The sequence below is a fragment of the Penicillium daleae genome (genome assembly GCF_028827525.1).
Source record: "Penicillium daleae strain IBT 16125 chromosome Unknown utg000002l_segment0_segment0, whole genome shotgun sequence".
Classification (NCBI taxonomy): Eukaryota; Fungi; Ascomycota; class Eurotiomycetes; order Eurotiales; family Aspergillaceae; genus Penicillium; species Penicillium daleae.
Window position 1 is genome coordinate 5,382,853 of NW_026623150.1, and position 26,256 is coordinate 5,409,108.

The following is a 26,256-nucleotide window of genomic DNA, read 5'->3' on the forward strand; positions in this document are numbered from 1 at the left end:
ATTTATTCATCAACCTGCGAGCAAGAGCTGGTGTTACGCAAAGACACTTCGCTTCAGCCTAGCGATATCGATATCTAATGAGAAACGAAACTTGAATCAAAAATTCCATTCCAAACATATCTAAAACACTAAAATACTCTGTGCATATACCCAAAAGCCTTAGTAACTACTGCACTAACTCTTCTCCGAGTCTGCTGCAACAGCTTCCGCCTCCAACTGCTTCCCTTCATCCTCCGGCGAAACAGTAGTCTGCGGGCCCTTGAACGTTTTCCTCGCATGAACATAGTAATAGAACACAGCTCCCAACCATAGAGCACCATTGATAACAACAGTATAGTTCATATTCCCAGCTGTAATAATCCTCAATGTCAGCAAATACCCATCTTCCTCCACTACTCAATCAGAAAAAAAGTCACTTACCAGACGGACTCGGCCCCCCATTAGGAATCATGCACAACACAATCGCAAAAAACATATAAATAACAGCCGTCCACGCAATCGGCTTACTCAGATACTTGCCCGTATAAAACTCTCCCGGCACAAATTTGTCCTGGCCCCAGAGTAGACGGGCCAGGATAGGCGTTAGCCATGCGAGGTCGTTTCCGGCCACGGCGAGAGAGAACAGTGCATTTGCGGCGGCGTTGTCAATCAGTGAGAGGAGGCCGATAATTGCAGAGGCGCCGATTACACCGCACACCATGCGGACGGGTTGGTAGCGGGTTAGGCTGCTTTGACTGACTTTGCGGAAGAAGGAGGAGAAGGGGGAGGGCGCCGTCGCGGGAGAAGGCCCAGCTTTGGCGGGATGCTGCGAGGACCTGGAAGGATCTGTTAGAGGGGGAAATTGATCATTGGGTAAGATATACACTCACGATACTCAATCCCATAAAGTATTGAACGGTCATGACTACCGCCATAAAGCCGAGGGCACCGTTCTTACCCAGCGCATCATAGTAAATCTGTCCTGGATATTAGCCTCCACCTAATCAAAGACAAAACCATCCACGTCGGGTCAACATACCTGAGCCATCGGCTGCCCAAAATCCGAATTCAAAATCCCCTCAATATCCTGGCTCATCCCAGCCGCAATAACAGCCATAGACAAGAACCCCAAAATCCCACACATCCCCGTCGAAGTAATAATCCCCAAGGGAACCGCCCGCGCCGCATGAGTAGCCTCCTCACTCATATGCACGCACGAATCAAACGCACCAATCGTCCAAATAGGCGACAACCACGCCATGATAAACGCCCAGCCGGTCGGCCAAGTCGTAAAGTTCTCGACATCACCGAAGACGTAGGAACCCGAGTTAACTGGGGGAGCATTTTTGGCTTTGCCCACTGGCAAGGCGATGGCTGTTGCTACGACGAGGCCGATGTTGAGGAAGATGCAGAGGGATTGGATTCGCGGCATAATTCGTCCGCCAAATGTGGCGATGAGGCCGTGGGAGACGACGGTTGCGACGTAGGTGCCGTAGATGATGGGTCGTGTTGCGGTCCAGTTGCCGTCGCGGGCGATGGAGACCATTGAGAGGAGCATGTTGGCGAAGCCGTCTGGATGGGAAATGGTCAATGGAGTTTTTGGGAAATGGAATGATAGCGAGTGATCTACAACGTACAGTCAATTGAGCAGATACCTCCAATGAGACCGATGGTATTGCTGTATCCGACAACGAAGCTCAGTGGGTTCTTCCACTTTTCGGCGGCGAAGTAGTGGGTCCAGAAGTATAGACCGCCAGCAGTGGGCATGGCGGATGCCATATCAGCCTGTCGGTAGATAGTGATCAGTCGGTAGTTCTTGTAGTGGATGTAGGTTACATTGGGTGTGCTTGAGCTTACCATAGCCAGACTGACAATAAAGATGAAGAAACTGGCACACAGCCATCCTAGGAGTTATTGTCAATGATACTAGTATGTAATGTCTGGATGGAATCGTTCCATACCCTAAAGACATGTTAGCTTTTCCGTCCCAATCAATGGTTCAATCCAGGGATAGAATTACCCAAACCATGCCCACTGGTCCAGCTGGCATCGAAAATGACAAGGTTGATGCAATCGACGGCAAAAGACCCATGATACTAAAAGCAACCGCGAAGATCTGGACGGTGGAATAGTGCCGCCGCAGTTCCTGCTTGTAGCCCAGGGTCGCTATCCATAGTCAGTCTATCTGGTTTGGAAACCCTGTACCCTTCTCATACTATGGGTTAGAACATGACAGGACGTCACTTACCCAGCAGCTCCGTATCCCCGACCTCTGCGGGGGTGTCATGGTCAATTGCATGTGCCGATTTCGCATCGCGCGAGAGCGATGGTTTCACCTCGTCCGCCATCGCGATTAAGATCAAGTTATATACAGCGAGATGATTTGATCAAGATGACAAGATCCAGATGAGATAGATAGAATGGCACTCAGACAACGTCAAAGGGATTGAAAACAAAATGGTAACCTTCGAGGTCGTGTTACACGCAAGGGGTGAGCCAGAAAAAGAAAATAATAGCAAAAGGCTACTATAATTCAAAGCTGCATACAAGGCCGCCAGCCGAAAAGTAAAACGATCACATTCCACGATGGGCGATCCCACGTCCTTTAAAAAAGAATCAAACACGAGAATATCTCAAGACTATCTTTCCAGAAAAGCATAGACCCTCGCGCAAAAACCTGCGTCTGCTCAGCCCGCGCTCATCATCAACACCCCCTCCCTCCGGTGTAGCCGATAACCCTATTACCTAGGCTGTACGATGGTTGGAGCAGGTGAATAGGATAGTCCGTACGGAGTACAGATACACAAGCGAAGCGGGGACGCGAGGGAGAGAGCGGGCGAGTAGGGTTTGAGTGGCTGGAGGAAACGTCGCAATATGAGGGTAATCATGCCTGGATTGAGTTTGGCGTCGTTGGTGTCATGGCCAGATTCATGCGATACCCGCCTGGACGGTTCTGTCGTGTTTGAGATAACAGTCCGTGGCGCGTGTTCCGGTTGGTAGATAAGCTGCTTGGTCGTGCTTTGAAGTAAGTTTTATCTCACGATTAGAATTATTGGCTCGTGTTTGTTTATTGTTTTTTCTCTCTTTTCTAACCTAAATAGGAAATTTCTTGGAAATGCGTATCCTGTTAATTCTGGCGAGGCTTTGCTTATCTGTTCGCTTTGGATAGGTGGAGCTTACCCCAGGAAACTCGGAGCTTTTAACTTCATTCAAGTGGGGTTGTCAAGTGGGTGCGGGCTACAGTGCGCTGTACTTTAACTTTCCAGGGCTAGTCCAGCAGTTGACGCAATTAGAGCGCAGTGATTGCGTTAACGCCGGTGAGATAGTACTATGTGTATGTACAATTTTGCATAAGATACTCGTATAGGCTGTGGTATCGCTCCTTTTCTCTCGTAATAGTCATCGTCAATATGATTTAAGCATCTACTATAGGAGCAACGCCAGCCCATAAGCATCCGACGCTTAGAGAGGGGACCAAGACTAGGCAGACATGTTCATCCACAAGAAAACAACACCCTATCGGACTGTTATTATTGTTATTCCAGATGAAGACGAGTTCTATTCTAACCTAGGACTATCTATTTGGGGTTATGGTTGCGATGACGGCAAAGTCATGTCATGGCGATAGATTGTCACGATCATTGCAGATTCGAACATCAGCCAGCCATCCAATGCTCCAAGGATGATTGAGCCCTTGATCAAATTTTATTCAGAAGAGCTAACCCCTACTTGAACTTTAATTCAAGAAGCACATTGTGACGACTTGCTGACCCTAATCAGTATTAGTTGGTATTAAAGTGTACAAACCAAGCCTATTCCGGAAAACCACTCTCAGGAGCCGCCTACTTTTGTAGTATGCTTAGAGTCATTTCTCTTCCTCCTCTTCCTCCTGACCTTCTTATCTTTCTTCTTATGCCGAAAATCTGACCAAAGATCAGTCTACTATTTCAAATATCCCGCAAATTTTCTAGTCAACCTGTTCGAAGAACAGCCACATGACAAAGCCAAATACTATTGCCAGAATGTGGAAAATCACGCAATTACTGCCTAGGAATCTACCTTTCAATACGACAGCCACTATGGCATGTCATCTGTCACAATAGCCGAAAAGCCCTTGCCTCGGGATTACACACGAAGGCGACGAGACTATGAACGACGTCTCTGATCCCATCAGTCTAGGTAGAAATATCCTGAGACACATCAAAACCACACCCAATCTTGACATTGGAATCATAACTGTTCCTATAAACGGTCTCAAGACAACCCTTTTCATCACTCAAGGTGAAGCATACAGCTACGAAATAGCGCACGTAGGATTCAATCTAGCCCTAACTTTCCACCACCTTGTCAATGATATAGACCGACTCGCGACGATTCTACACTTTCACGGCACCACTAAAGACACTTTTCTCGAAAATAGAATCCTGAAGCTCCTCTCTGACATGATCTACGGTTCCAACAAGATCGAAAACGCAGGCGCAGATCTCAAACACAAACGTCCACTCTGCTTGAAGGTATTCCGGGGCGATGATACCTTCGAAAACGACCTCCAAAAAAGCGACAAATACTACACGCGTATCCAGAAGCAGCGTCTAGACGCCAATCTTCCTTCGTGTCATATAGATATCTTGCGCAGTCATCGTGAGATAGTTCAACATGCCAAAGCAGCAGTTTATATAATTAATAAGCTCTGCATCGACGGCGAGAATCCCACAGAGAATATCATTCTCGAGACCTATCGTATAGTCACGTATAAGGTCGGCGCCGAAAGTGCATCTTGGTCAGAGTATAGCGGTGTATATCGCACAGACGACGTGAGCGCGGGTTTCCACACGTTCGCCAGTCCCGAGAAAATTCCCGGTAAAATGAAGGATATGATTCACCAATATGATTCAGAGATCGGTGATGTGGTCAAGACGGGGATTATAGACCCTAGCATGCTTGCGGCCAAATACTCGCATATCTTTGTCAACATTCACCCCTTCTTAGATGGGAATGCCCGTATGTCTCGTTTGATTTTGAACTCTATCCTGCTGAAGCTCGGGATTCCCAATATCTCTCTCGGCAAGACGGAGAGTGCTTGTCGTCTCTATAAGGAAGTTGCGTCGTCTGCGTCGCAGATGGAGGATATTTATAATGGTCGTGAAGAGGAAGAGAAACCGGTGGCTTATAAAGAGTTGGCGAGCTTCATTTTGAAGTGTTCTGCGTATCAGATGGGCAAGGCTTTAAAGGCTGCTATTTAGTGAGCCTGAGCATACCAGAAAATAAATCCAGTTGGCACTTGACATAGGAAAGTCCTCTTTGCGCATAGTGAACGTTAGAAGTCTATCTAGAGGGAGGTCTGTAAAAGAAGAGTTGGAGAAGCAGTCCAGAAACACTTGGAAAGACGTTCTGAAAGAGAGATCAAAAGATGTCCTGACCGTATTTTGAAAAGGTTTCTTTATCTCGACGAAGAGACTGCAGGAATCACAGCGCACCTGCATGACCTAGAGTACTTTGGCCAGTATTCAAATCTCAAGTCTAAACGAAATGTAACGGACCGATCAACCACAGCCACCAGGGCCAGGACAAATCCAGTCCAGCCATCAACAAGAGAAGCTACACTCGAAGAAAAACCAAGAATTCTTAATACGACAATGCAAACCCAAGCACAAACAGACAGGCTAAATATACATTCATATTGTAGGCACACAGACGAGCCAATGCAACGGGGAAAAGGAGAAATGGACGAGCCTATCTGTGTATCCGCCCACTTATCCCAAGGTATCAAAACCGACCAAACCAAACCAAAATAGAAAGAAAAAAGTTCTCAAGCATTAGACCGCACCGGGTCCCTTGTGATTCGACTGGTCAAGCAGTAGTTTCGGCTTGATATAGTCTTCGTCGAGTTGTCGGAACCAGGCGGCGTGGTCGCCTGAGGCACCGCCCTGCCAGAGGTCTCGTAGGGCTTCGCGTGCGCTAAGGCCTGGTGGTTGTCTGGCGGGTGAGACGCTGGCCGATACGGCGTTGGGTGATGGCGTATGCGTGCCTGGTGAGGGGTGGGAAGATGCGCGGCGGAGGCGCGATGCACTGCTCGCAGCGGGTGGGAGGTCGTCGTCTGAGAGGCCATCCAGATCGAGGTCGAACTCGTCAGGGTGGGCGACTTTGACGGCATTCTTGCCTGCAGGCGGGAGACCAAATTCGTCGTCACTGCCGCCGCTGCTGATGCTTCTACTGCTTGGTCCAGGACCGCCATTCAGGAGGGTTGCCGCCGATGAGTGATCACGTCGGGATTGGGCGTCCCTGGGGGTGTAGGCTGCCGAGTACATCCGGGTATGACCCTGAGGGGGGCTAGGGCGACGGGTGCTACCGGTCGAGTAGCTATCTGCTCGATCGACACCGGCGCGAGTTGGTTGGTTAACTCCATCGAGAGGGATATCAGTGCGTCGGGGCGTGTACCCCAGAGCAGTATCGGAGCGTTTATAGTAGGTACCACCATGAGTGACTTCGATGTCAAACTCGTCATCTGAGTCAATCTCCTCGACGACTCCGGTTCGAATACCCAGAATCTCCAACATGCGTGCCGTCGTGCCTCCAAAGATGATCACAGTCAACACGACAACGACAAGAACTGTGGCCCGTAGAGTGGGCGCGTTAACGCCAGAAAGACCCGCTGCTAGCGCAACGCCGACAGCACCACGCAGACCAGCCCAGAAAAGCATCGCTTGATATGCGAATGGCAATTCGTCCGCAACTTCTATCCCCCGACGACGAGCTCGGTAGCGAATGAACCAATTGATGGCCTTTGAAAGAGGGAACACAGCAAGGTACCGGGCAAGGCAAATGCCAAAGACCGACACCAGGATGAACAGCGGGTTGAAATGCAGGTTCGACTCGACGAACAGGTCCAGTCCAAGGTAGATGAAGATAAAATTCTCCGACAACTGCGCCATCACCTGGAACAGGTACTTCGTCGTTAACTGGGTGCGGCGAGACATGTTATAGTAGGCGTAATGCTTCAATGTGATACCACAGAACAAGAGGGATACGATGCCTGTATGAAGATAGGTTAGCCCTGAAGTGACATAGCATTGGAGCCGAATGCAACCCATCAGTCAAATACTCACCAGAAAAATGAACGCCATTAGAGAAGAAGTAGCTGGCGTAAGCAATCAAGACAATCAAACAACTCTCAATCTTGGGCATCCGCCGGACTAAAGTATACTTGAGTCCCAGTGCAGTAGCGATACCAACAACAATACCAACCAACATGCTACCAAAGAAGACAAGCAAGAAGAACCCAGCAGCTTCAAACAGATTCAAAAATGTCAAAGAGCCAGCCTCACTCTCCGCATACTTCTGCGCAGTCTCGAAAAGGACAATAGCAATAGCATCGTTCAAAAGCGCCTCACCAAAAATGACCGTGTACAGCTTCGGCTCGACCTTGTAAAGATTGAAGATGGCGAGAATGGTAACAGGATCCGTAGCGGATAATGTCGCACCGACGGAGATTGCTTCGACAAAGGAAATGTTGAGCCCGTCCAGCGGGATCCGTGTCCAGAGGTACAATACCAGGCCGAGGACGATGGCCGAAATAAAAGTGCCGGCGAACGCAAAGGTAAGAATTGTACCGATATGCCGGAAGAAATTGGCTTGATGAAGCTCGTATCCGGAAGCGAGGATGATGGGAGGGAGGAGGAGGTTAAAGAAGAATTGGTAGTCGAAGGCGACGCTGTCCTGGAGGTTGGATTTGGACGATAGACGGATGATGAGCCCGACAAACATCCCTGTCAACTGGTCAGCAACACTGGTCGGGCGATTCCTGTAGTCCATTTGCCACGCGGTGAAAGAGAATTCCGTATCATTTTCTAAGTTGACGTACCCGCGAAAATTGATAGTACTGTTTCGTGGACAGCTTGGATCTTCCTCTGCTGGAGGATGTAACTTGTGAACAAGGCGAACATCAGGAGCATAATCATGATAAACAGCGCCCAGGAGCTGGTAATCTCCTTGGAGCCTGCCTCGGGGGAATCTAAAATCCCAAACACATTGTCAGATCATTATACTCCATGTGCAAAAGTTATCGGCATCAATCGAGGGAGAGGGGCTCGGAAGCTTGTGCACGCGTACCATCGGGATCTGTATCTTCCGCCGCTCGCCCTGCGATAATAATCAAAGGTTAGCTCCATATCCAGGAGATCAAAGGCAAGCGAAAGAACCGAAGCTGTTGGGGGTCACATACGAAGCAGAGCGTGGAGGGCTTCGCCCATCACTTGAGTGGCCATTGCGACTCGATCACGAACCTGTGAGGGTCCGGCGCGGATGACACCTGGCAGTTAGAACTCCCGCGCGGCGAGTCAGACAGGGCAAGAACAGGCGCGCATACTCCGCAGGCCAGGAGGAGCAGGATATGGGAAGAAGTAAGCAGTGGCGCGATCAGAAACAAGTAGGCCTTCGGGTTTAAAGTGGCCGGGCCTGGAGTTCTGAGTTAAGTTGCATCCGCCGAGCGGAGGGACTGATCGGGGGGAGCGGTATGGTATATGAAGTACTGTATTACATACACGGACGAGTGATGTGCTTGAAGACTTGGTTGTTCCTGCATGTAAGAATGTTTCGGTATTGTAAGGTGCCCGTTTTACCGAAAATCTGACACGTGGGCCTCTTTGGAGTGCCGCGCAATTGCCAAGAAACAGGCTGGCAGAGGACAACAAATTAGGGGGAACATCTTCTATCCAAAGAGCTATCATTATTAAGTCTACAAGTGCGTTGTATTCAATATCTTGATACAGAGCTATATGGTGTCATATCTTGATACAGAGCTATATGGTGTCATATCTTGTCATATCACAACCCTTACATTCGGACGATGTGATCATCGTCCAGGGCTGACCCACTTCCCTTCTACTAACTACATCATCGGCATGCCCTTACAGGACTGTAATGACCCTAGGGATGATCCCGAAGACTGAGCGGCATCCAGGTGACAAGGTTGAGCGATGAGATCTTCAGCTTTAATGCGAGCCCTCAGCCAACCTCTTCGTAAGCCACGCCGCAACCAATGCAGCGCATCCACCAAAGCGAAGCACCCATCCCACACTATCATCCCACGGCTCGCCGCGCGGCTTCTGAGCAGCCTTGAAGATAGCACTGCAGATCAGACTAGAAAATATCTGCGGGAATGAAACGGCCACATTATGTAGACCTAGCACAATGCCCGCCTGTGCAAGATTCTCTTCCTCGCTAATGGGAGTTGGCTTTTGATCACCATTCCCCAAATCATGGTCCTCAGCATCGTCACGATCCCCGTCTTCATGCTCATCCTCGCCAGATATAGGTGCATAAGACCCGGAGGCGGTAGTATGTGCCCTCCCGGGCTCCGTCGCAGAGCCGACGCCTCCTGTTTCGCGACGATGTGAGCGCCGTGTGACATCGGCACGAGCTACCTCGGCGGAGATCAGGGCAAAAGGTGCCCACAAGGTCAATGCCCAGGAGATACCGACAAAGCCAATGACCACCGACCCAGCGGGATAAGATGAAATGAAAAATGTACTGAACATGCATACTGCAAATAGCACATGCGAGAGGAGCCATGTGCGGCGGAGTGTCAACCCGGGAATCTGCAACCGGGAAAGCCAAGTCGGTTTCTCTTCAACAACCTTATGCGGTGTTCCATCGAGAAGCGGCTCATAAGATTGTCCAGCGTCACATCCATCCTCTTCCTCAGGATAAACAAGCCGATCATGATGGACCGTAGTCTCGGAGACTTGGCCGGACGTGGGGATCACAAAGAGCGGGAGAACAATATTAGCCACGAAAGAGATAACGGCATAGGCAAGAAGTGCCGATGTACCAATTCGAGTGGCATCCTCCCAGGTCCGATCGATCTGATCCTCGGACATATTTGGGTGATCCGCAAAGATCGGGTTCACATAAAGCTGCCCAACATAAGTAGTCGCGTAGTACAAGAATGGGAACCATCCAGCCCACGCAGCGAGCTGTACCTCGCAGACCCGCGCAATCTGTGGCGGTAAGTTTTTAATAGACTTGAAAACTTGACGGAAGAACGAGACAAGACCGAGACCATCCGAAGGAGGCGGTCCATCCAGTCTGGGATCTCGCTCTTGGATGTAGAGACAGCTGGCGAGTAGTGTGACGGTGAGGGATATAGAAGCCAAAGCACAGAGAACTTGGAATTGAGTCTTTCCCAGGAAAGGCAGGATCTTGGGTAGATCGAGATATCCAAAGATGAAGCCGCAGATATTCCCGACGCCAGTCACTCGACTAGCCCACGCATTGGCGACTTCCTGCTGGTGGGCGGGACAATTATCGACAATGAATGCTCGAATTGCGGCTTGGACTGCAAAACGTAGTTTTAGCTCGGTCAACCGTTAGCTCGTAGTTGCTGGACCTACCAGTGTTGATTGCAAAATCAAGACAATACATCAATATCGTTGCAACAACGATATTAGTTATCTTGGCTCCGTGGGACTTTCGATCGACGCCAAATATCGACAGAAACCCGCCCATAATCTCCTGCACCCAAGATAGGGCAAGTAAAGAGATGATCAGTGCCACCGCACCGCCAACCATAAATGGTTTCCTCTTGCCCCATGGATGCCGGCAATTGTCGCTTCGAATACCGATGTACGGTTGTACCAGGGTACCAGTCACAGGTCCGGCAATCCACACAAATGCGAGAAGGGCCTTGCTCATGCCAAGAGAGAGCAGATATGGCTATAAAGTAATCAGTAAACTGGTCGGTCAAGTCCCTTATCCGCAAAGAACAAGAGAATTCAATGATCCAATGGAAAGACAAGAACGTACCGATCCATTAGACAACTCCACAGACCAAACAACCTGCAACCTATCCCATAACCACAGTCAGACTCCTTTGAAACACCATCTCACAATACCAAAGACAACCCGGACAAATCACAGCACAGGATAAGACTCACCCTCCAATCGAAATAGTCAACAAAAACAAATACCATCCACTCTTGGACGAATCATCCAAATTCTTCCCCTCAACATGACCCTCCACAAACTCGGCTTCAGAGTCATTTCCCCGCCGCGACTCCATCAGAGGCGAATTTTCGTGGACAGTCGCTCCAGGCGACTGTGCCTGTACCATGGGGCGACTACCTAACCTAACCGTTTGGCGATGGCCGATAAGAAAGTTGACCCACTGTGATACCCCACGGACGGTTTACGGAGAGCGGAGATACGGCATGCGAGCTATTAGGAGGCGTGGAGAGGGCGTAGATAGAATGGTGAAGGTATCTGGGGGCAGAGGTAGGTACGTTGGGGTCTTGGTTCGGTGTTAACGGGACATTGGTGGTCAATTGCACGGTGAGGTATCGAGGATTGGGGGCGGATGCTGGTGGGCAGAAGGTGTCGCGTAGTCGGATAGTTGGGTAGTCGAGTTGTATGATGAAGTATCCAGGTCGGGCTACCTGGTTTCTGAATCGAATAGAGTATTGAGGTATTTGTATAGGTACCCGTGAAGTCCTCGGGGAAAGAAGATGTTTATCTGTGATCGAATCTCAGCTTCGCGGTAGGGGTGAAGACGTCAGTGCACGTGATTTTCAGATGTCTTGGCTGGGGCCGAATGTGAAATATCGTGAAGATGTTACCTATTTATAGATAAATATTAATCAATGAGTTTGTCTTCCTATACAGTGAACATGGTAACGGCTAATCAGAAACAGAAGCCGGTAATGATATCTCTTGATGCCCATTTTTGTATTCAAGTCAATTCGTTAAAAGTCTATAGTATAAACCAGCCGCAACGAGGACACTGATCGACAACCACAAGATAATCACAATCACACACAATACGGACAAGAATAAAGAATTCCCACTTTCACTAGAAGATACCCGATATTCCAGAAAAGCCATACTTAAAATCTTCCCTTAGATCCTCCAGAAGTCGTTGAGAAAAGTCACACGCCCACAAGTTGCCCGTGCCCGTACCCGCCAGGCCAGGGTCTAATGTTCTGTGCCGAGGGTGTCAGGCCAAAAAGCGCAAGACGATAATACAAGAGCAGTAACTTCCAAAACCATATCACAGCGCAGCCAGCTGTAAGTCCCAAGATGGACAAATAACAGAGTAGCAACAAAAAAAATTCAACAAGCATGCCATGCAGACGGGATGGGTAGATGGAGATGGGTCCAACAACATCACCAGCCACACATCCCAGAGTGAACAAGAAATGATGGGATGGAATATCCCTAGTGGAGTAGTCACGGTGTCAAAAAGGAATGAAAACGAGGAATTAAACACCAGAGTCAAGACGCCTATATGCGTCCACAGACCCGATCGACGAAGTTACACCAAGGATGCTCAAGCCTTTTAGCAGTTCACATTTGCTGCTGGAGAAGCTGCGGAGCTATCATCTGATGCGAGGCAGGGACCATAGTGGGAATCCCCGATGCCATGCTCATGGATGTCGGCATCGAGGTCATCGTAGGCATCTGGACCATGGTATGCGGGGCATGGTGTGCAGGCGGCGACGAGTCCTCACCCGCAGACTCAAAGTCGTTGCCATCATTCTCCAGGTCATCCTCGTTGGTAATAGGTGCTTGGCCATCTTGTTGGGCCTCATGGATGCGACGGTGCCTAGAAGCGACATGAGTATGAGCTCATCGGGGGAATCACGCAGGGTTAGCTTACTGTGCAAGGTTGTCGGAACGCGAGAAGGCTTTGCTGCAGTATGGACAGGGGTAAGGTCGCTCTTGCGTGTGGGTACGCACATGCCTAAGCGCCCAGGTTAGTCGGCGGCTATCGAAACCATCACACCGGGTCATTGTGCAGATGTCAGCCCCACCGGAGACGGCAGGGTACGCAAAAATAGAAATGAGGCTTACCTCTTGAGGTGCTCTAATCTCTTGAAGAGTCGTCCACAGGACGGGATTGGGCAAGAGTGAGACTTCTGAGGATACGGTCCAAGCTCCATCATGGTCGCACTTCGGGCGCGACGTGCAGGACCAGGGCCCGCACGGTCCGACCGACTAGTGCTGTTCTGAGCCGTTGTTTCAATAGCTGCACTAGTGGGGAGCGCCGCCAGATCATCTGGGGAATTGCTAATTGGCACCGCATGCTGATTAACGGTCTCCTCCAGGTGCTGAAGCGGGGTCCCATGACGTGAGATTTCCTGCAACAGGTCCTTCTGAGGAAGCATGGCGCTTGGATAGGTCCGAGGTAGATCATGACCGGACTCCTCACCCTCTGCAACTGGCGCCACCGAGCTAGATACGGAGCGCCGAAGATCGCTCGGGCGGTGCGCCGCGTAAGGCGGAGGTTGGGAGGAGGGGGCAACCTGAGACCCATTAGCAGCTCCCGGGTTGCCATTAGCGGGACCCGGGGTGACAGAGGGTCGCCGTCTCCGCTGCTTGTAAGTTGGAGAGCCTTCGATGACAGAATAGGCATTGGATGAGAAGGACCGAGAAGCACTAGGGTAGTGACCACCAGCAAAGTTGGATGGCGGAAGCTGCATCATGGGATTATATGGCGCCGCGTTGGAGAGATCCGGAATCGCAGTGTACAGACCCGTATCCTCGTTGGCGATGTACGCAGGCTCAGCGCCTAGTCCGACCGAATGTTGCGGTGGGGTCACCGGTTCAAAGGATAGACCGCGGTTGCTGTAATCCTCGTACTGAGACGAAACGAAAGACGGGGCGGGCGAGTACTCGTAGAAGGTAGGCATGGAGGAATGGCGCTGGTGGATGCGGGCGAGGGGCATTCCATTGCGGTCGTACTGAATGGCGCCGTAGTCCTGCTCGCGCTTAATGATGCTCTGGACTAGATTGTTCGAAATCGGCATCTGGGGATTGCCGTACATCGTCGGATTGCCATGGTCGTCCTGAAGGAGCGGGATCGCTGGGGGAGCCATCTGGGGAGGAGGCATTGCGTCAACGGTCCGAACCACGGGGGAGGTGGGCTGGCCATATGTCGTACTTGCGTGGGCGGGGGCAGCAAACGAGGATGTGTTCGCTTGTTGCACCTTGGTCAACTGCTCATACAAGGACTGGGACGAGTCGAATTCAAACGACAAGGCCGGCTCGCTGACGGCGACCGTGGTGGCCTCCTGGTTCATCTTCTCGCGCTTGAGGTCTCGCTCGAGCGCGTCCAGGAACAATCGGTCGTGGGGCACGCTGTACCAGTAAAACACCTTCTGCTTCTTCTGGGTACGGATGCAGTTGTTCTTGTACAGGAAATCCAAGAATGCGCTCTTGGGCTCCTCAAGGGTCGCATCGGTCCCAGCCTTGAGATTTCGCAGATCGGAGAAGATGCCCTCCTCGAATTTCTTGGAGTTCTTGACAGGGCGGCCGAAGGCTTGGAACCGGAAGGCGAGGCAGCGCACGATATCGGTTCCCGAGATGTGGAAGAGGTTGCTCCTAGAACGAGGACGTGTGTTAGCGGTCGGCCTCGCGCGTGGGTTCGGTGTCGTCGGCACTGGGCACTAACCAGAGAACGCAAGACACATAGTCTCCGGTGGGCAGGAGGAAGCGGCGAATCAATTGGTCGGGCTGCCAATCGACAGGGGCCGAGAGGAGGAAGTATTTCACTGAGGTGCTAGTCAGCAGGACAGGCCATGCAATGCAGATCCCGAGTCCAACCACGTACGATTGTCCACTTGCTGCAGGGCGACTTGTGCATCGTGGGGGAGGCTTTGTTGGGCTTCCGTTGATAGCATGAACGTCTCTGGCTTCTGGGGAGGTGCCATCGGGGCACCTGGATGAGGATACATGGTCCACGCGCTCTGCAAGAAACCATCAGCGCCGACCGGGAAGGAGCAGCTATAGATAAAGGTGGCCGCGAACAAAGAAGAACGCCAGCAAGGGGTGGACTAGACCGCAATGCTGACGACTTTTATTCTCTGTTTGAGACTGTGTCCGAATGTGAAAGACTCACCGTTGGAGATGATTCGGCAAGGCGGGTCTGATCAACGAGGCGCAATGGGGTCGGATCAACGTCGCGAGGCGATCACCAGATAAACGGGGCGCGATTGCGTTGCTGTAATTTGGGATATCGAGTGGATGTGTATATATAGGTTGACAAAGACCTTTTCACACGACCGACGGCAATAAAGGTGCATACATACGTGATTACCGGGTCGAAGTGGTGGGATTAGAGGAGCCGGCCTCTTGTGTTTTTTGGGGAGGGAGACTTGTCGGGACGACAAAGAGAAAGACAACAATAAAGAGAGATGACAGAGAATGAACTGGACCAGCCGGTACCGAACTCTGTGGGAATTCCTCGCACAGCGGAAGAAAAGAAACGAAGGTGAAGAGTGGAAAGTGAATGCTGAGAGGGTAAGAGGGTGGGAGGGTGAGAGAGATGATCGACTGAAGGATTGGGGGGAGGAGAAGAAGAGAAGAAGAAGGGGGGAAAGATACACAACGTCAGTGGCCAGTGACGACGGAGTACGTTGGTACAAGTACTGAGTACTGAGGAGGGAGCCACCAGTCTTCTTCTAATAATAATAATAATAATAATAATAATAATAATAAAAATAGAAAAAATCCGAATAAAATCATAATCATAATCATAATCATAATATATCGACCGCATCAGACTGAACAGACGACTGTCTGGCGCCAGAAATCCAGGTGGGTGACGAGTTATGACAGGTATGGTATGGAGGTGAGGCTGTCAATTAGCCTACTGAATTATATTGAGTCTTGGTAAAATTCCAATATTACCCCGTATGGTACGGTCCGCCATACCTCCGTTACACATGACCCACTCGTCCCTGGTGGCCAGGGCCCATTCGGATTTCCGATTTGTGAGTTGTGCTTTGCGGTCTGGTCAACAACAACTCCAGTCTCCTTGTCGCCCTCCTCGAGGTCGAGTCTTTGGGCCTTTGTTGAACAAAAAAAAAAGAGACAAACAATGCGAAGCTATTTTTGCAGACCCCCTCCTCCTTTTTCCTCTTGTCTGCTTCCTGGTTTCCCCCCGTCCAACTGACCACTAGTCGTGCCTTGCAGAAATCGACCGATCGGCACTTCAACGGTGATTCGACACATCCCTCGTCCGCTGGGTGACTGGACTGCAGAATGTCTGTGCATCCTGTACTCCGTACTCCATCCATTGTCCAAGGCCAAGGGATCATTTGAGAGGTCCTTCGTGACAGGGGATCGAGGCTGGGCGACAGCCAACGAGAACCCACCAGTGGACCTTCCCATTGGGCCATGCCAAGCCCTGCGAGCGAGGTCAAACTGGCGCTGGGACCTGACTGGAGAATCTGAAGCACCCGCCCTCGGGTTGTTTCAGAGTCAGTGGGCGCTTACATGCAGCCACTGAAACGAATCCTCACAGACTTTCCTCCCTGGTCCGTCCCACTCCACTCCTCCAGTGCTCAACACGCTAGCCCTACTGGCCCCTTATCCACGACTGGGTCTTTGTCCCGACATGCTTTCCAGGTCTCCAGTGGACGCTCCCCGTTTCTGATATATCTCCGATACCTTGAGCCTGTGGACAGACGGCTGTGGCTGGAACTGATCGCTCTCCGGGTCTCCCGACCGTTGCATTTGGTTGTGCGCAACGCACGATACATCAAAACGAACAAGTCCAAAATAGAGGTTGAGATCGGCCGGAACGAATCATGCATGTCAAAGGAGCAATGACATGACATGGCATGAGCCCTGACTGCCATGTCAACTAGCTCCCTTCTCTTTAGTGTGGTCTACGCATTCCCCCTGCCTCACAACTCTCGACTTAGCACCACTACAACCCATGCTCTATACTGCAATGCGGTTAATACTCCGTACTGTAGCAACTCCCGTAGCCTAGACGGAGTGGCGGGCCCCGAGATTCCCCCGTTGAGGAAACTGTGCCTGACTCCGCGACCTTGCTGTCTGGAGTGCATGCATTAGGGCTCCGGGTCAATTTCCAGCACTCTTCTGACTTGTCCGATTCCCTCTGTCCATTTCGCCACGGGCTTAACCATGGATACTACTCCCGGGTACCTGATCCACGTTTAGGTCATATATAAAAATCAACACATTCCCGACCAGGACAGGTATACGGAACTCGTCCCAGTCCTCGCTCAAAGGTCCGGCTACCTCCCGCAGGCGTGACTCGCGAGGCTGAAAACCAAGTTCAAATCAAAAGCTTGGCACCGCCCCTGGACACGCGGAATAGCCCGTTCAAAGGACCAACTACAATGCACATAGGCAAAAGAAAAAAAAAGCACATGGCGACCCCATCCAAGCTACTGTATCGGAGAAAATTTTTGCGGGTAGGGCCCAGCGTAACCAGACTTTAGGTATCACCTATCGTCATCGTCGATATGCAACTAGTTAACAAACTAAGAAACTATCCGAAAACAACCCAAAAAAGAGTCCTACGCCCAACAGCCCCAACAATGAGTCTCGCGGGACTTTTCTTTTTCTTCCAGCTTTTTTTAGTATCTTACTGTAAAATCTCCATCCCACATCGCAGATCTTGATGCCGTGAAACCCGCTGTTTAAAGTTGCCGGTTGTAACATCGTGTCTTACCCTCGAACATGCGGGCAAGATCCAGTCGACCGCTGTCGAGAGTGTGAAGGAAGGACAAGCGAAAGTCTAGTCCAAAGGAATGTCTTACTATTAGCTCATCAACATCATCGATTGGCGAACTAGTTAATAAAAAGCATGCTATTACCCGATCAAGCAAGAGTCAACGGGAAGGCTGGAAAGAGCGGGGGGCATGCTAGCCTGATGGACGACCGAGTGTATTTACAGTACTACTTGCTATAGTGCTAGACAACCTACCGACAACGTAGTCCATACAACTGCAGGCAGCATGTGCTGGCTGGACGATAGACTCTTGGTGGAGGTTTCAGCTTCTGCGAGCATTCTGGCTTTTTTCCCCTGGACTAGACCCGACTGACTCTCGAGCGGGTGGACCGCACAGGTCACATGGTGAGGCGTGTCCGTTTGATCGTCCAGCTTGAAACGATCTAGAAGGTGTAGCATTCTAGCCTCGTTGGTGGCCGTGGAGCTTTGATTTTCTCCGTATCAAAATTCCGTGGCTGAGAATCTAACAAAGATGATGCAGCATGCCGCATGAGGAAAGTGAAGATGACGGCATACGTAGTACTCTAGATGTATGCCATTTCCATGGCCGAGTCCGTCAAACTCAACTATCCCCTGTTGCTTCTCTGAATGCAATGCGTGGGAACTCCCTTCCCTGTTGAGAGACGATCTTCGGCTATCGTATACATATTCAGACTCTCTGCAGAACGGATGTCTGTACTACTTCTTGGAAGTCGGGTTTGCAAGCGAAAGTCTGATATGCAAGCCGCGGCTCTATGGAGTCCAAACTTTCGCTGGCCGACGGGTTCCGACTGAGAAAGGGGGATGATCGCCCATCTTCGCTTAACAAGCTCACAAACCCTCCAGAGTCTATTCAACTTTCGCAAAAGTTGAACTTTCTGCAAAATCAACTACGATGTCCAGATGCCGACAGCCAGCGTGGTTGGAACTGTGTCCAGGAACGACATCCAGTTGGTGCCGACCCGCCGACTGGGGCTAGCGGATGCGAGCCCGTTCTAAGCCCTATTCTGGAAAACCTCCGTCCGGCTCGTGCATTTCTCCTGTAGCGAAAAACCATGTTGCTTCTTACCGAATGTCCCACCATGTTCTTGCCCCTCTTTCACGAATGCAATGAGGTCAACGGTGCCGACAATCGAATTCGTACTCCGTATCCTTGACCCGAAAAACACGAGTCATGCGCGCGACCCCGTTCGTGGGAATGGAATGGCATCAAGGTTCCATCCCGCGTGTTTTTTATGGAGGTGCCTTTGTTTCAGGAACAGTCCCCAATGCAACAACAAGCCTAGTGCATACAGTAGTTACTCTATAGTATCCACAGTCAACCAAAGTCAAAATTCTTTCCTGGGGAGCCTCAATTGAGAGTCTTCTTTTCGAGTGTGGCCCACTCTTGCAACGCCCGGTGACCTCGTCGGTTCGTTCTTCTGTTTATCAATGTAATTTTTCAATCTATCGGAGTCAAATGTGGATATAGGAGTCGAGAGAGTGGGTGGATGCCTGAGAAACATAGCCAGTAGAGGAGAATTATTCAAAGAATTTGAAGCAGGGTCATGCGTATCCCAGACGGAGGAGTTCGTTCGGCATTTCAATTAGACGGACTATTGCATGTATGTACAAGCCCAGAGGCAAAAATAGGTACAGAGTAGTAGATGTTAGCTAAACCGAGGAGTCAAAGCTTTTCCTCCTCTTCTCAAGCATGGCTTCTTTCATGAAGGGACTCCGTTCTCGGATCTGCTTTCCATAAACGACAAACAGGATGGGCGCGAATGATAGCGCTAGAGAGATAAACGCAAGTACTGTACTCGCCCACTGAAACCCGAGTGTGTTGTACATGCTCATCGCGGCCAGGGGCAAAAACGCTGAGAAGGTGTTCTCGCCCGTGACGATGATCCCGACGGCGCTCGCGGCATACTTGGCATAGGCATCCACGACGTAGTCGGAGATCCCAGTCACAACGATCACACTACCTGCTCCCACCATGGCGAGACCGACTGCCGGTGCGATCCATGGGAAGTTGGGATACGAGGTCCACGCATAGGTGAACATGCCTCCAGATATTCCGAGCACGCCACCCACGATAGCCAGGTAGAGTCGTGCCTCAGGGATAGGAGTGCCAGGGACCTCCGTGTTCCGCGCAGCAGAGTCGAAGTAGATCTTACCGGAGAACAAGGTCCCTACCCAGCCTAGGATTTCGCCGACGACGATGGCGGCTTGAATATAGCCAGCCTGGGAGGGGGTCCAGTCATACAGGCCGACGAAGACCTGCTCGACGGACTGTGTGAAAAGATACAAGGTTCCTACCGTGAAGGCAGACCACATGAATGAGACAAAGACGACTGACTCGGTGAAGAACAGGAGGAGAGGTCGTGTTGCGCTGCGAGCCACGATCCTCATCATCGATGTCCCCTCGCTGTCGATTTCATGCTGCGTATATGCCAGCTTGCCTTCCTTCCGCAATACCTTCGCTCGTTGTCCCAGAATGGCAATACCACGACACTCTTTGAAGAGGAAGAAATATAACGGGAAGAAGGCACCGAGCCAGATCAGCTGGAGATAGCTGATCCACCTCCACGAGAGGAACTCATAGATTGGTGCACCGATGACGGGTCCAATGCTAGCTCCGACCAGGTATGTCACGATATAGAGACTGACGGGGATATTGCGTGCCTTCTCAGTGTCCCAGACGTTTCCAATGACCGTGGCAGAGGTATTCGCCAGGATAGAGACACACCCGCCAGCGAAAAATCGAGTCACGATCAATGTGGCAAAATTCTGTGCCAGTCCTTGCGGAATCACAAAGCAGAAGAAGGCTACATAAGCCAACAAGAACACCCATCTCACACCAAACTCCTCCATGAGAGGCAAAATGAGGAGGGAGAAGCAGCCGCCGCCCACGGCCCAGGATGTTACTGGCCAGTACGAGTGAGGGAAGTTGGCGTCGGAGATGCCAAACTCCTCATTGATTGTGGCATGTGCCACTGTGATAATAGTGCCGTTCATCATGGTAATGAACGTGGCAAATGCCGCTAGCAGCGTCAATGTCCATTTTTGGCGGAGCGGCCAGTTGTATGGGTTATCTGGATCGTTTAGTCCGTTCCAGGACACGATCTCTATGTTACTGCCCGGATCATTGTGGTCTAAAGATGAGGATCAGTCAGTCTGCAAATATCGGACTTAACAGATTTAAGTTGATTTTGAGCCATACCTATGGCTTGATCATCGTGGCCGGAGACATCGCCACGTGCGAAGACCATGTCTCTCCGTTTAGACTGTCGCAGAGACTCCTGGAGATCCCCACGACAGTCACCTCACAATCAGATAACTCGACGTTTCCTGGACTGCCACAACTTTGGCGGTATGGAGAGTTCCAGTAGATGACTTCACGTCTCCGGTTTTGTGGGGACCAATGATCTCACATAGATCAAAGTTTAGCAGCAGGTCACCACGAGGTCTTCTAGTATTCCATTCCCAGACCAGACTGTGCACGAGAACCAACTTATATATACAAGCACGAGAAGTGAAAAAAAAATTTTCCCGTCATCATCTTGTCGCAAGAACCGTGACCCCCATCGGCAGTATGAATTTGCGGTTCTAGAATCCACATCCGCCTCGCCTCTCCAGATAGTGACTGTTTTGGGACTAGCGCGGCTGGGCCCTGGAAGAAATCGCAACGCAACAGGTCTGGTTCGCCGGTGGCACGGTCGCTAGTCGATCATCTATATTATTCTTAGAAGAATTGATTTGCTAAAAGTTTCCCTGCTGCACCCCGCAACTCCGCATTTTGCGGTCTTTGAACGTGGTTCGAGATTATCTTGTCCAATGCTTGATGCGCATCATGCAGCCTCAGCATGCATGCCGGGTGGTACGAAAGGTGTGTTGGTCATGTTTTTTGATTCTCAGCCTAGCGGTCGGGGTAAACAGACATTTTTAGAGCTATGTACTTGTTTTTGTAGTAATTTAGTCTATTCTTCCAAGGGTCTGGTCGTTTCGGCAATATTTCCGGATGGCGGCAAGTGCCGAACCCTTAGGTTTTATATATCCAGACAGGTTACCGAGATCGCTTCATTTCCGACGCGACTAATAGCCTAATGGAATGATAGGTAAATGTCAGTTGCGATAGCTAATGGATGGAATAGATAAATCAAAGGCCATAAAGCTGTGATGGCCGGAAAGTTGATATTCATTTAATGAGATAAAACCCTCCAATAGGTCATTTCATCTTATCTGATGCAAAACTAGCTGGGAGAACCTCAAATTTCTTGAGCATATTCGAATGGGCCATCGCATGTATTAAAGTATTCAACGCGCTAACGCCGAGTTGAACCATCGACTTCTCGTTCCCCATACACTCCATCCATGATGCTCAAGTGACCCTCCAAAATGCCCAGGTACCTCATCTCAAGCACTACCCGGTCTACTTCCAACATAAAAAACCACTTTTCACTCCACCCACGGCCTTAAAGATGTTCAAAAAGACTGAAAATAGATTTAACTAAGCTTAAGGATAACAGTGGTGTAATAACATTATCAAAAATCTACAAAAAGTTTGTTTGACCCGCCCTCGAAGGGACGCTCCCACCCGCCCACCCTCGCCCCTCTAGACGTACTTGCTCATCGCCAGATGCTCCAATACGCACCGGTTCACGATTTTTGCATAACCGTCATAGACCGTTTCCAATTACGGCAGCAGCCACTGTGCGGACGAACCACTGGACCACTGGAGGTTGGGTACCTGGAAAGAGGGAACTCCCAAATAAAACATGTCTCGCGGTAGTTTTTGAGGGGATTTTATTTGCTTTGGAGCTTTCTTTTTGCTTTGGAGCATTTCACCGGACATAGCATATGAGATATTGTTGTAGCAACCCGATCAGGATCAATGATAGGCGTAGTGAGCTAATCATCAATACCAAAATCATAACGCCATTTCTAGCGCATGGCTCTCAGAATCGAAGTGACTGGGAGAGGTTCACCAAGAAGTTTCTCCCAAATCTTGGCCGAATCAAGTAATGGGAGGTTCGATTCATATGGGCCAGTGCGCTCTGATAGTCTTTCTCCATCTATGCTTCGATGCATCATGTGACCAATTGGTTAACTATGAAGCCTGAGGCACTATGCCAAGTGCTTCCTCACGCGCCTGACTCAGACCAAACAGTCCCGCTCTTCCCAATCTACTCCGACCTGCCTAAGTTGGACAGCTACCAGCTTACTTGTCTTTGCGCATGAGCCTCTTCGAAGCAAAGCAACAATATTCAAGGGCACAAGAAAATCGCGGTCATTGGATTTAGTCAACTACGTACGTGCATGTTCCACCAACTCTAACACAACCTTCCAGAAATCAGAGGCATAACCTACTATCAAGCCTTATATTTGCTCATCGTGGCTATTCACTAACTTCACTTAGTCCCAGATCTTCAGTATTGTCAGTATGTCGGTTGAAAGCTTGACTGTGGCCTCTTCATCAACATGGCTGCCATCAGTCAGAGTTTCACTTTTTTCATATGGCCATGCCAACGGACCAATTGTGCAACAACATAGCCAAGCGCGCTGTCACAAAAATTTGTCTTATAATATTCGTCACTTGCCAAACCCGCCGCGTCATCTCCGAGCTAATGCAACCGGTCTGTCCCGGCGGCTTCAGAAGGAGTTTTTGCAAAATGATAGCGTCGAGGCATTCTTGATAAAGGTCCAAAGTGAACTTCTAGATGCAGTCAAGACAGAACGTGACCAACTTTTGTGCTCAAGTGAGCAAACTGCACAACAATCTAAAGAGGTTCACGAGAACTCCGATAGAAATGCCCATGCCAGTGAAGAGGCCACTCTGGAAGACCCGGACATCGATGTTGTTGTGACAATATGTTGCGAAGAAGGCCGTCACCGGAGCGTTGCGTTTGTCGAGGAACTCGCCCGAAGACTGACTTTGTTCAAACACGAGGATGACCTGTCTCGGTGCTGGAAGCTATATGTCAATGTTACACATCGTGATATTGGAGATCTCAAAGATTTGGAGCAATCGACTGGTCAGCAGAGGCGCCCAAACAAGGCTCAAGCCAAATCTCGACAAAGGGAACGACGTGCCAAAGGGGATCGGTATGGACTGCATATTGAGGGGGATGATGGCGACTGCTCGTCATAAATTGTTTGATTATTATATCAATCCCTCGGTCAGCGGAGATAATCTCGGAATTAGCACTCCTGTGAAAGCTCCCTGGAGCGATGTCTAAGACTGCTATGATCCCCCCAGCCATGCTGTAGGTATACTCTGCCCTACGGCGATCCATGTTTGATACGCCTGTCTCGCTTCGGCTGAAAAGACGATACTTTGAAACTAGTATGGGCAAGCGCCTCTGGAACCACATATATCTACGGGGGACTCTCTGCAGTTTATGATCATTGAAATAGAGAAGTGGCGGAGATTAGAGGCGGTATCTCCGGACCAGGGGCCTTATACAAGATACTCGTATTTAATTACTATAAGAAGCTCTATATAGTTTTGAAAAGATCCAAGCGATACTTGAATACTTTGCCAGTGGTTGAATTCAATCTGTCCTCGGATCTCAGTCTTGACGCGCTTCCATAGAATTGATGCAGGCCAAGATAACTCACAACATGTCTCTGGCTCTTGAAGATCGGCTCAGCCTGGCAGTGATGGACGAGGAGCTAGCTGAGGTGAATCGCTCACTTACACGGAAGTTACTTTTCTGACACGCTGGACACTCCGCAGTTCTTAAAGACAAACCCGCTGCCCCAAATAGATACAGCCGACCCCGCCAAGGTCATTGCAGGTCTGAGGATATACATGAAAAGCCAATACAAACCGCCGAGCCCCGAAAGCAATGTCATTGAGCGCGACGTGTACTTTTCCAACCGTGACGGGATCCAATTACGCGCTCATGTCTTTGCACCTGCGGAGGTTCCTGCAAACCAAATGTCTCTGGTTGTCTACTTCCACGGCGGAGGATGGACTATTGGGTCTCCTGAAGATACAGCAACGCCCTGCCGAAGGATGGTTGAATTGCTCGGCGTCACTTGTATTGCACCTGCCTACCGACAAGGGCCTGAAGATCCGTTTCCAGCCGGAATAAATGATGCGTGGGATGGATTGAAGTGGATTGCAGCAAACGCCGAAGCCGAGCTGGGCGTACCTTTGTCAAGTGGTTTCATCATTGGCGGCTCTTCTGCAGGAGGGAACATGTCGGCAGTCCTTGCTCATCTTGCACGCGATGAAAGCTTATCTCCAAGAGTCACTGGGGTCTTTCTCTTGGCCCCAATGATTTTACCGCCTGGGACCAATGTGATGTTGCCGGATAGATACAAAGATATGTACGTCTCTTGCACTCAAGAGGCATGTAAGTACGACCCGGTTCTCTCACCGGCTCTCGAAAAGATCTTCCACGACTCTGCAAAGGGTGACGAGCAGTCACCGATGTTCGTGCCGTATATTTGGCCAACGGGGCACCGAGGACTTCCAAGGACTTATTTTCAAGTTTGTGGAATGGATATTCTTCGCGACGAGGATCTCATTTACGAGCAGTCCTTGGCAGAAAATGCCGTGGAGACGAAGTTGGATCTCTATCCTGGCATGCCTCATATTTTCTGGGGTACTTTCCCAATGCTCAAGCAGAGTAAAAAGGCTGCTTCGGATTTCATCGACGGGATCAAATGGCTCCTTGATGGATACACCAAGAGTTAGAGGTCTGTTATGCCTGGGATCAGCATCTAAATCGAAACTTGAGGCAAAAAATGTTGGGGATCCAAAGCTCTACGTCGATTTATTGCGAGAAGCTTATTGCAGCAACTGAAGAAGCACTGGATATTGCCCATATGAATGGCGATGAAAAGAGCATTGATCAGGATAGCTATAGGCGAGGAGCTATCAGTGTAAGAGGCAGCGGTTTATCGCAAGGCCTAAATTAGTGACTAATCTTCATTGGTTGGTGGCACAAAATAGTCTTTATATCATAGGTTTGCCACTTTTGGTATGATGTCCCGGCGAACCTCCCCGCACTTCCACTAAATTTAAGCCGACGACTCTCCCGCTGTGTAAAAGGATCATTCGAGAAACTCTTCATCACCCATATCTTTCATACTAATAGTAATCCTCTGATCATGGTTTCAACTATTGACAACAACCCTCTGGTTCCGGACTCGATGCAGACTCGAAAGTCGCTAGGCGACAATGGACAAGCAGCTAGTCAGGCTCACAGGCTCAACGATCTGCAGATGATAGTTGACAGAAATGTCGCACCGTGTGTTGAATAACCTCTTCATTTTTACCTCACTCGCGCCGCTTCTCACATTTATTCACAGCTCTCCTCAAGCAATGTGTGCCGAACTTGCCCATGACCACGCGCTGGAGGACCTCCATAAGATTACTGAACACACCTCTGACCCGAGTGACCCAGTGAGGGGTATGTGAGAAAGAATTTTCTTTTTATTCGCTTATTGGACTAATTAGTTGCATAGACAAAGATCCGTTTTTCACAGTAAACTACGCCGACCATGCCACTCAGTCTGAGCCTCGTAAACCCGATGAGTAGTATTGTGGAATCTTTTTGACCTCAACTTCTCTCAGTTGGGCAAGTAATAATCCTAGGGCATTTCTTTCGAAGTATCTTGTAAAAATTAATGCTGAAGTCAATGTGATGATACGCAAAATGAACTGATATGATTTACTACGCCTGTGAGGTTGACCTTCTAGGCGAAGCCGAGTATACTGGTGATGTCATAGTGATGATCCTCCCCTAACTTTATTTGACATG

At 49.9% G+C, this 26,256-nt stretch overlaps 9 protein-coding genes across 9 annotated transcripts; 4 read left to right on the forward strand and 5 right to left on the reverse strand.

Moving 5' to 3' along the window:
• Positions 1 to 174: 174 nt before the first annotated feature.
• Positions 175 to 2,327, reverse strand: N7458_002824 (putative GABA permease; the record flags this gene model as incomplete). Its single annotated transcript, XM_056906207.1, has 7 exons — positions 175 to 350; positions 421 to 805; positions 870 to 956; positions 1,019 to 1,551; positions 1,617 to 1,883; positions 2,068 to 2,145; positions 2,228 to 2,327. The coding sequence occupies 7 exons, from the start codon at positions 2,325 to 2,327 to the stop codon at positions 175 to 177; spliced, it is 1,626 nt and encodes a 541-aa protein (XP_056770314.1).
• Positions 2,328 to 4,127: 1,800 nt separating this feature from the next.
• On the forward strand, positions 4,128 to 5,222 carry N7458_002825 (Fic family protein; the record flags this gene model as incomplete). Its single annotated transcript, XM_056906208.1, has 1 exon — positions 4,128 to 5,222. The coding sequence occupies one exon, from the start codon at positions 4,128 to 4,130 to the stop codon at positions 5,220 to 5,222; it is 1,095 nt and encodes a 364-aa protein (XP_056770315.1).
• A 573-nt stretch (positions 5,223 to 5,795) lies between these two features.
• Positions 5,796 to 8,243, reverse strand: N7458_002826 (bifunctional K:H/Na:H antiporter NHX1; the record flags this gene model as incomplete). Its single annotated transcript, XM_056906209.1, has 5 exons — positions 5,796 to 7,012; positions 7,086 to 7,745; positions 7,841 to 7,990; positions 8,089 to 8,118; positions 8,201 to 8,243. The coding sequence occupies 5 exons, from the start codon at positions 8,241 to 8,243 to the stop codon at positions 5,796 to 5,798; spliced, it is 2,100 nt and encodes a 699-aa protein (XP_056770316.1).
• A 726-nt stretch (positions 8,244 to 8,969) lies between these two features.
• On the reverse strand, positions 8,970 to 11,089 carry N7458_002827 (putative sucrose transporter; the record flags this gene model as incomplete). Its single annotated transcript, XM_056906210.1, has 4 exons — positions 8,970 to 10,315; positions 10,371 to 10,692; positions 10,783 to 10,822; positions 10,914 to 11,089. 4 exons carry the CDS (start codon positions 11,087 to 11,089, stop codon positions 8,970 to 8,972), a joined length of 1,884 nt encoding a protein of 627 aa, XP_056770317.1.
• Positions 11,090 to 12,318: 1,229 nt separating this feature from the next.
• On the reverse strand, positions 12,319 to 14,708 carry steA (sexual development transcription factor SteA; the record flags this gene model as incomplete). Its single annotated transcript, XM_056906211.1, has 5 exons — positions 12,319 to 12,577; positions 12,632 to 12,715; positions 12,826 to 14,355; positions 14,426 to 14,525; positions 14,585 to 14,708. 5 exons carry the CDS (start codon positions 14,706 to 14,708, stop codon positions 12,319 to 12,321), a joined length of 2,097 nt encoding a protein of 698 aa, XP_056770318.1.
• Positions 14,709 to 19,153: 4,445 nt separating this feature from the next.
• On the reverse strand, positions 19,154 to 20,751 carry N7458_002829 (uncharacterized protein; the record flags this gene model as incomplete). Its single annotated transcript, XM_056906212.1, has 2 exons — positions 19,154 to 20,634; positions 20,703 to 20,751. 2 exons carry the CDS (start codon positions 20,749 to 20,751, stop codon positions 19,154 to 19,156), a joined length of 1,530 nt encoding a protein of 509 aa, XP_056770319.1.
• Positions 20,752 to 22,922: 2,171 nt separating this feature from the next.
• N7458_002830 (uncharacterized protein) lies at positions 22,923 to 23,630 on the forward strand (the record flags this gene model as incomplete). The annotated part of the gene is made up of 1 exon (XM_056906213.1): positions 22,923 to 23,630. One exon carries the CDS (start codon positions 22,923 to 22,925, stop codon positions 23,628 to 23,630), a length of 708 nt encoding a protein of 235 aa, XP_056770320.1.
• Positions 23,631 to 24,103: 473 nt separating this feature from the next.
• On the forward strand, positions 24,104 to 25,187 carry N7458_002831 (alpha/beta hydrolase; the record flags this gene model as incomplete). Its single annotated transcript, XM_056906214.1, has 2 exons — positions 24,104 to 24,163; positions 24,219 to 25,187. 2 exons carry the CDS (start codon positions 24,104 to 24,106, stop codon positions 25,185 to 25,187), a joined length of 1,029 nt encoding a protein of 342 aa, XP_056770321.1.
• Positions 25,188 to 25,603: 416 nt separating this feature from the next.
• N7458_002832 (uncharacterized protein) lies at positions 25,604 to 26,034 on the forward strand (the record flags this gene model as incomplete). Its single annotated transcript, XM_056906215.1, has 3 exons — positions 25,604 to 25,743; positions 25,805 to 25,905; positions 25,982 to 26,034. The coding sequence occupies 3 exons, from the start codon at positions 25,604 to 25,606 to the stop codon at positions 26,032 to 26,034; spliced, it is 294 nt and encodes a 97-aa protein (XP_056770322.1).
• Positions 26,035 to 26,256: the final 222 nt, after the last annotated feature.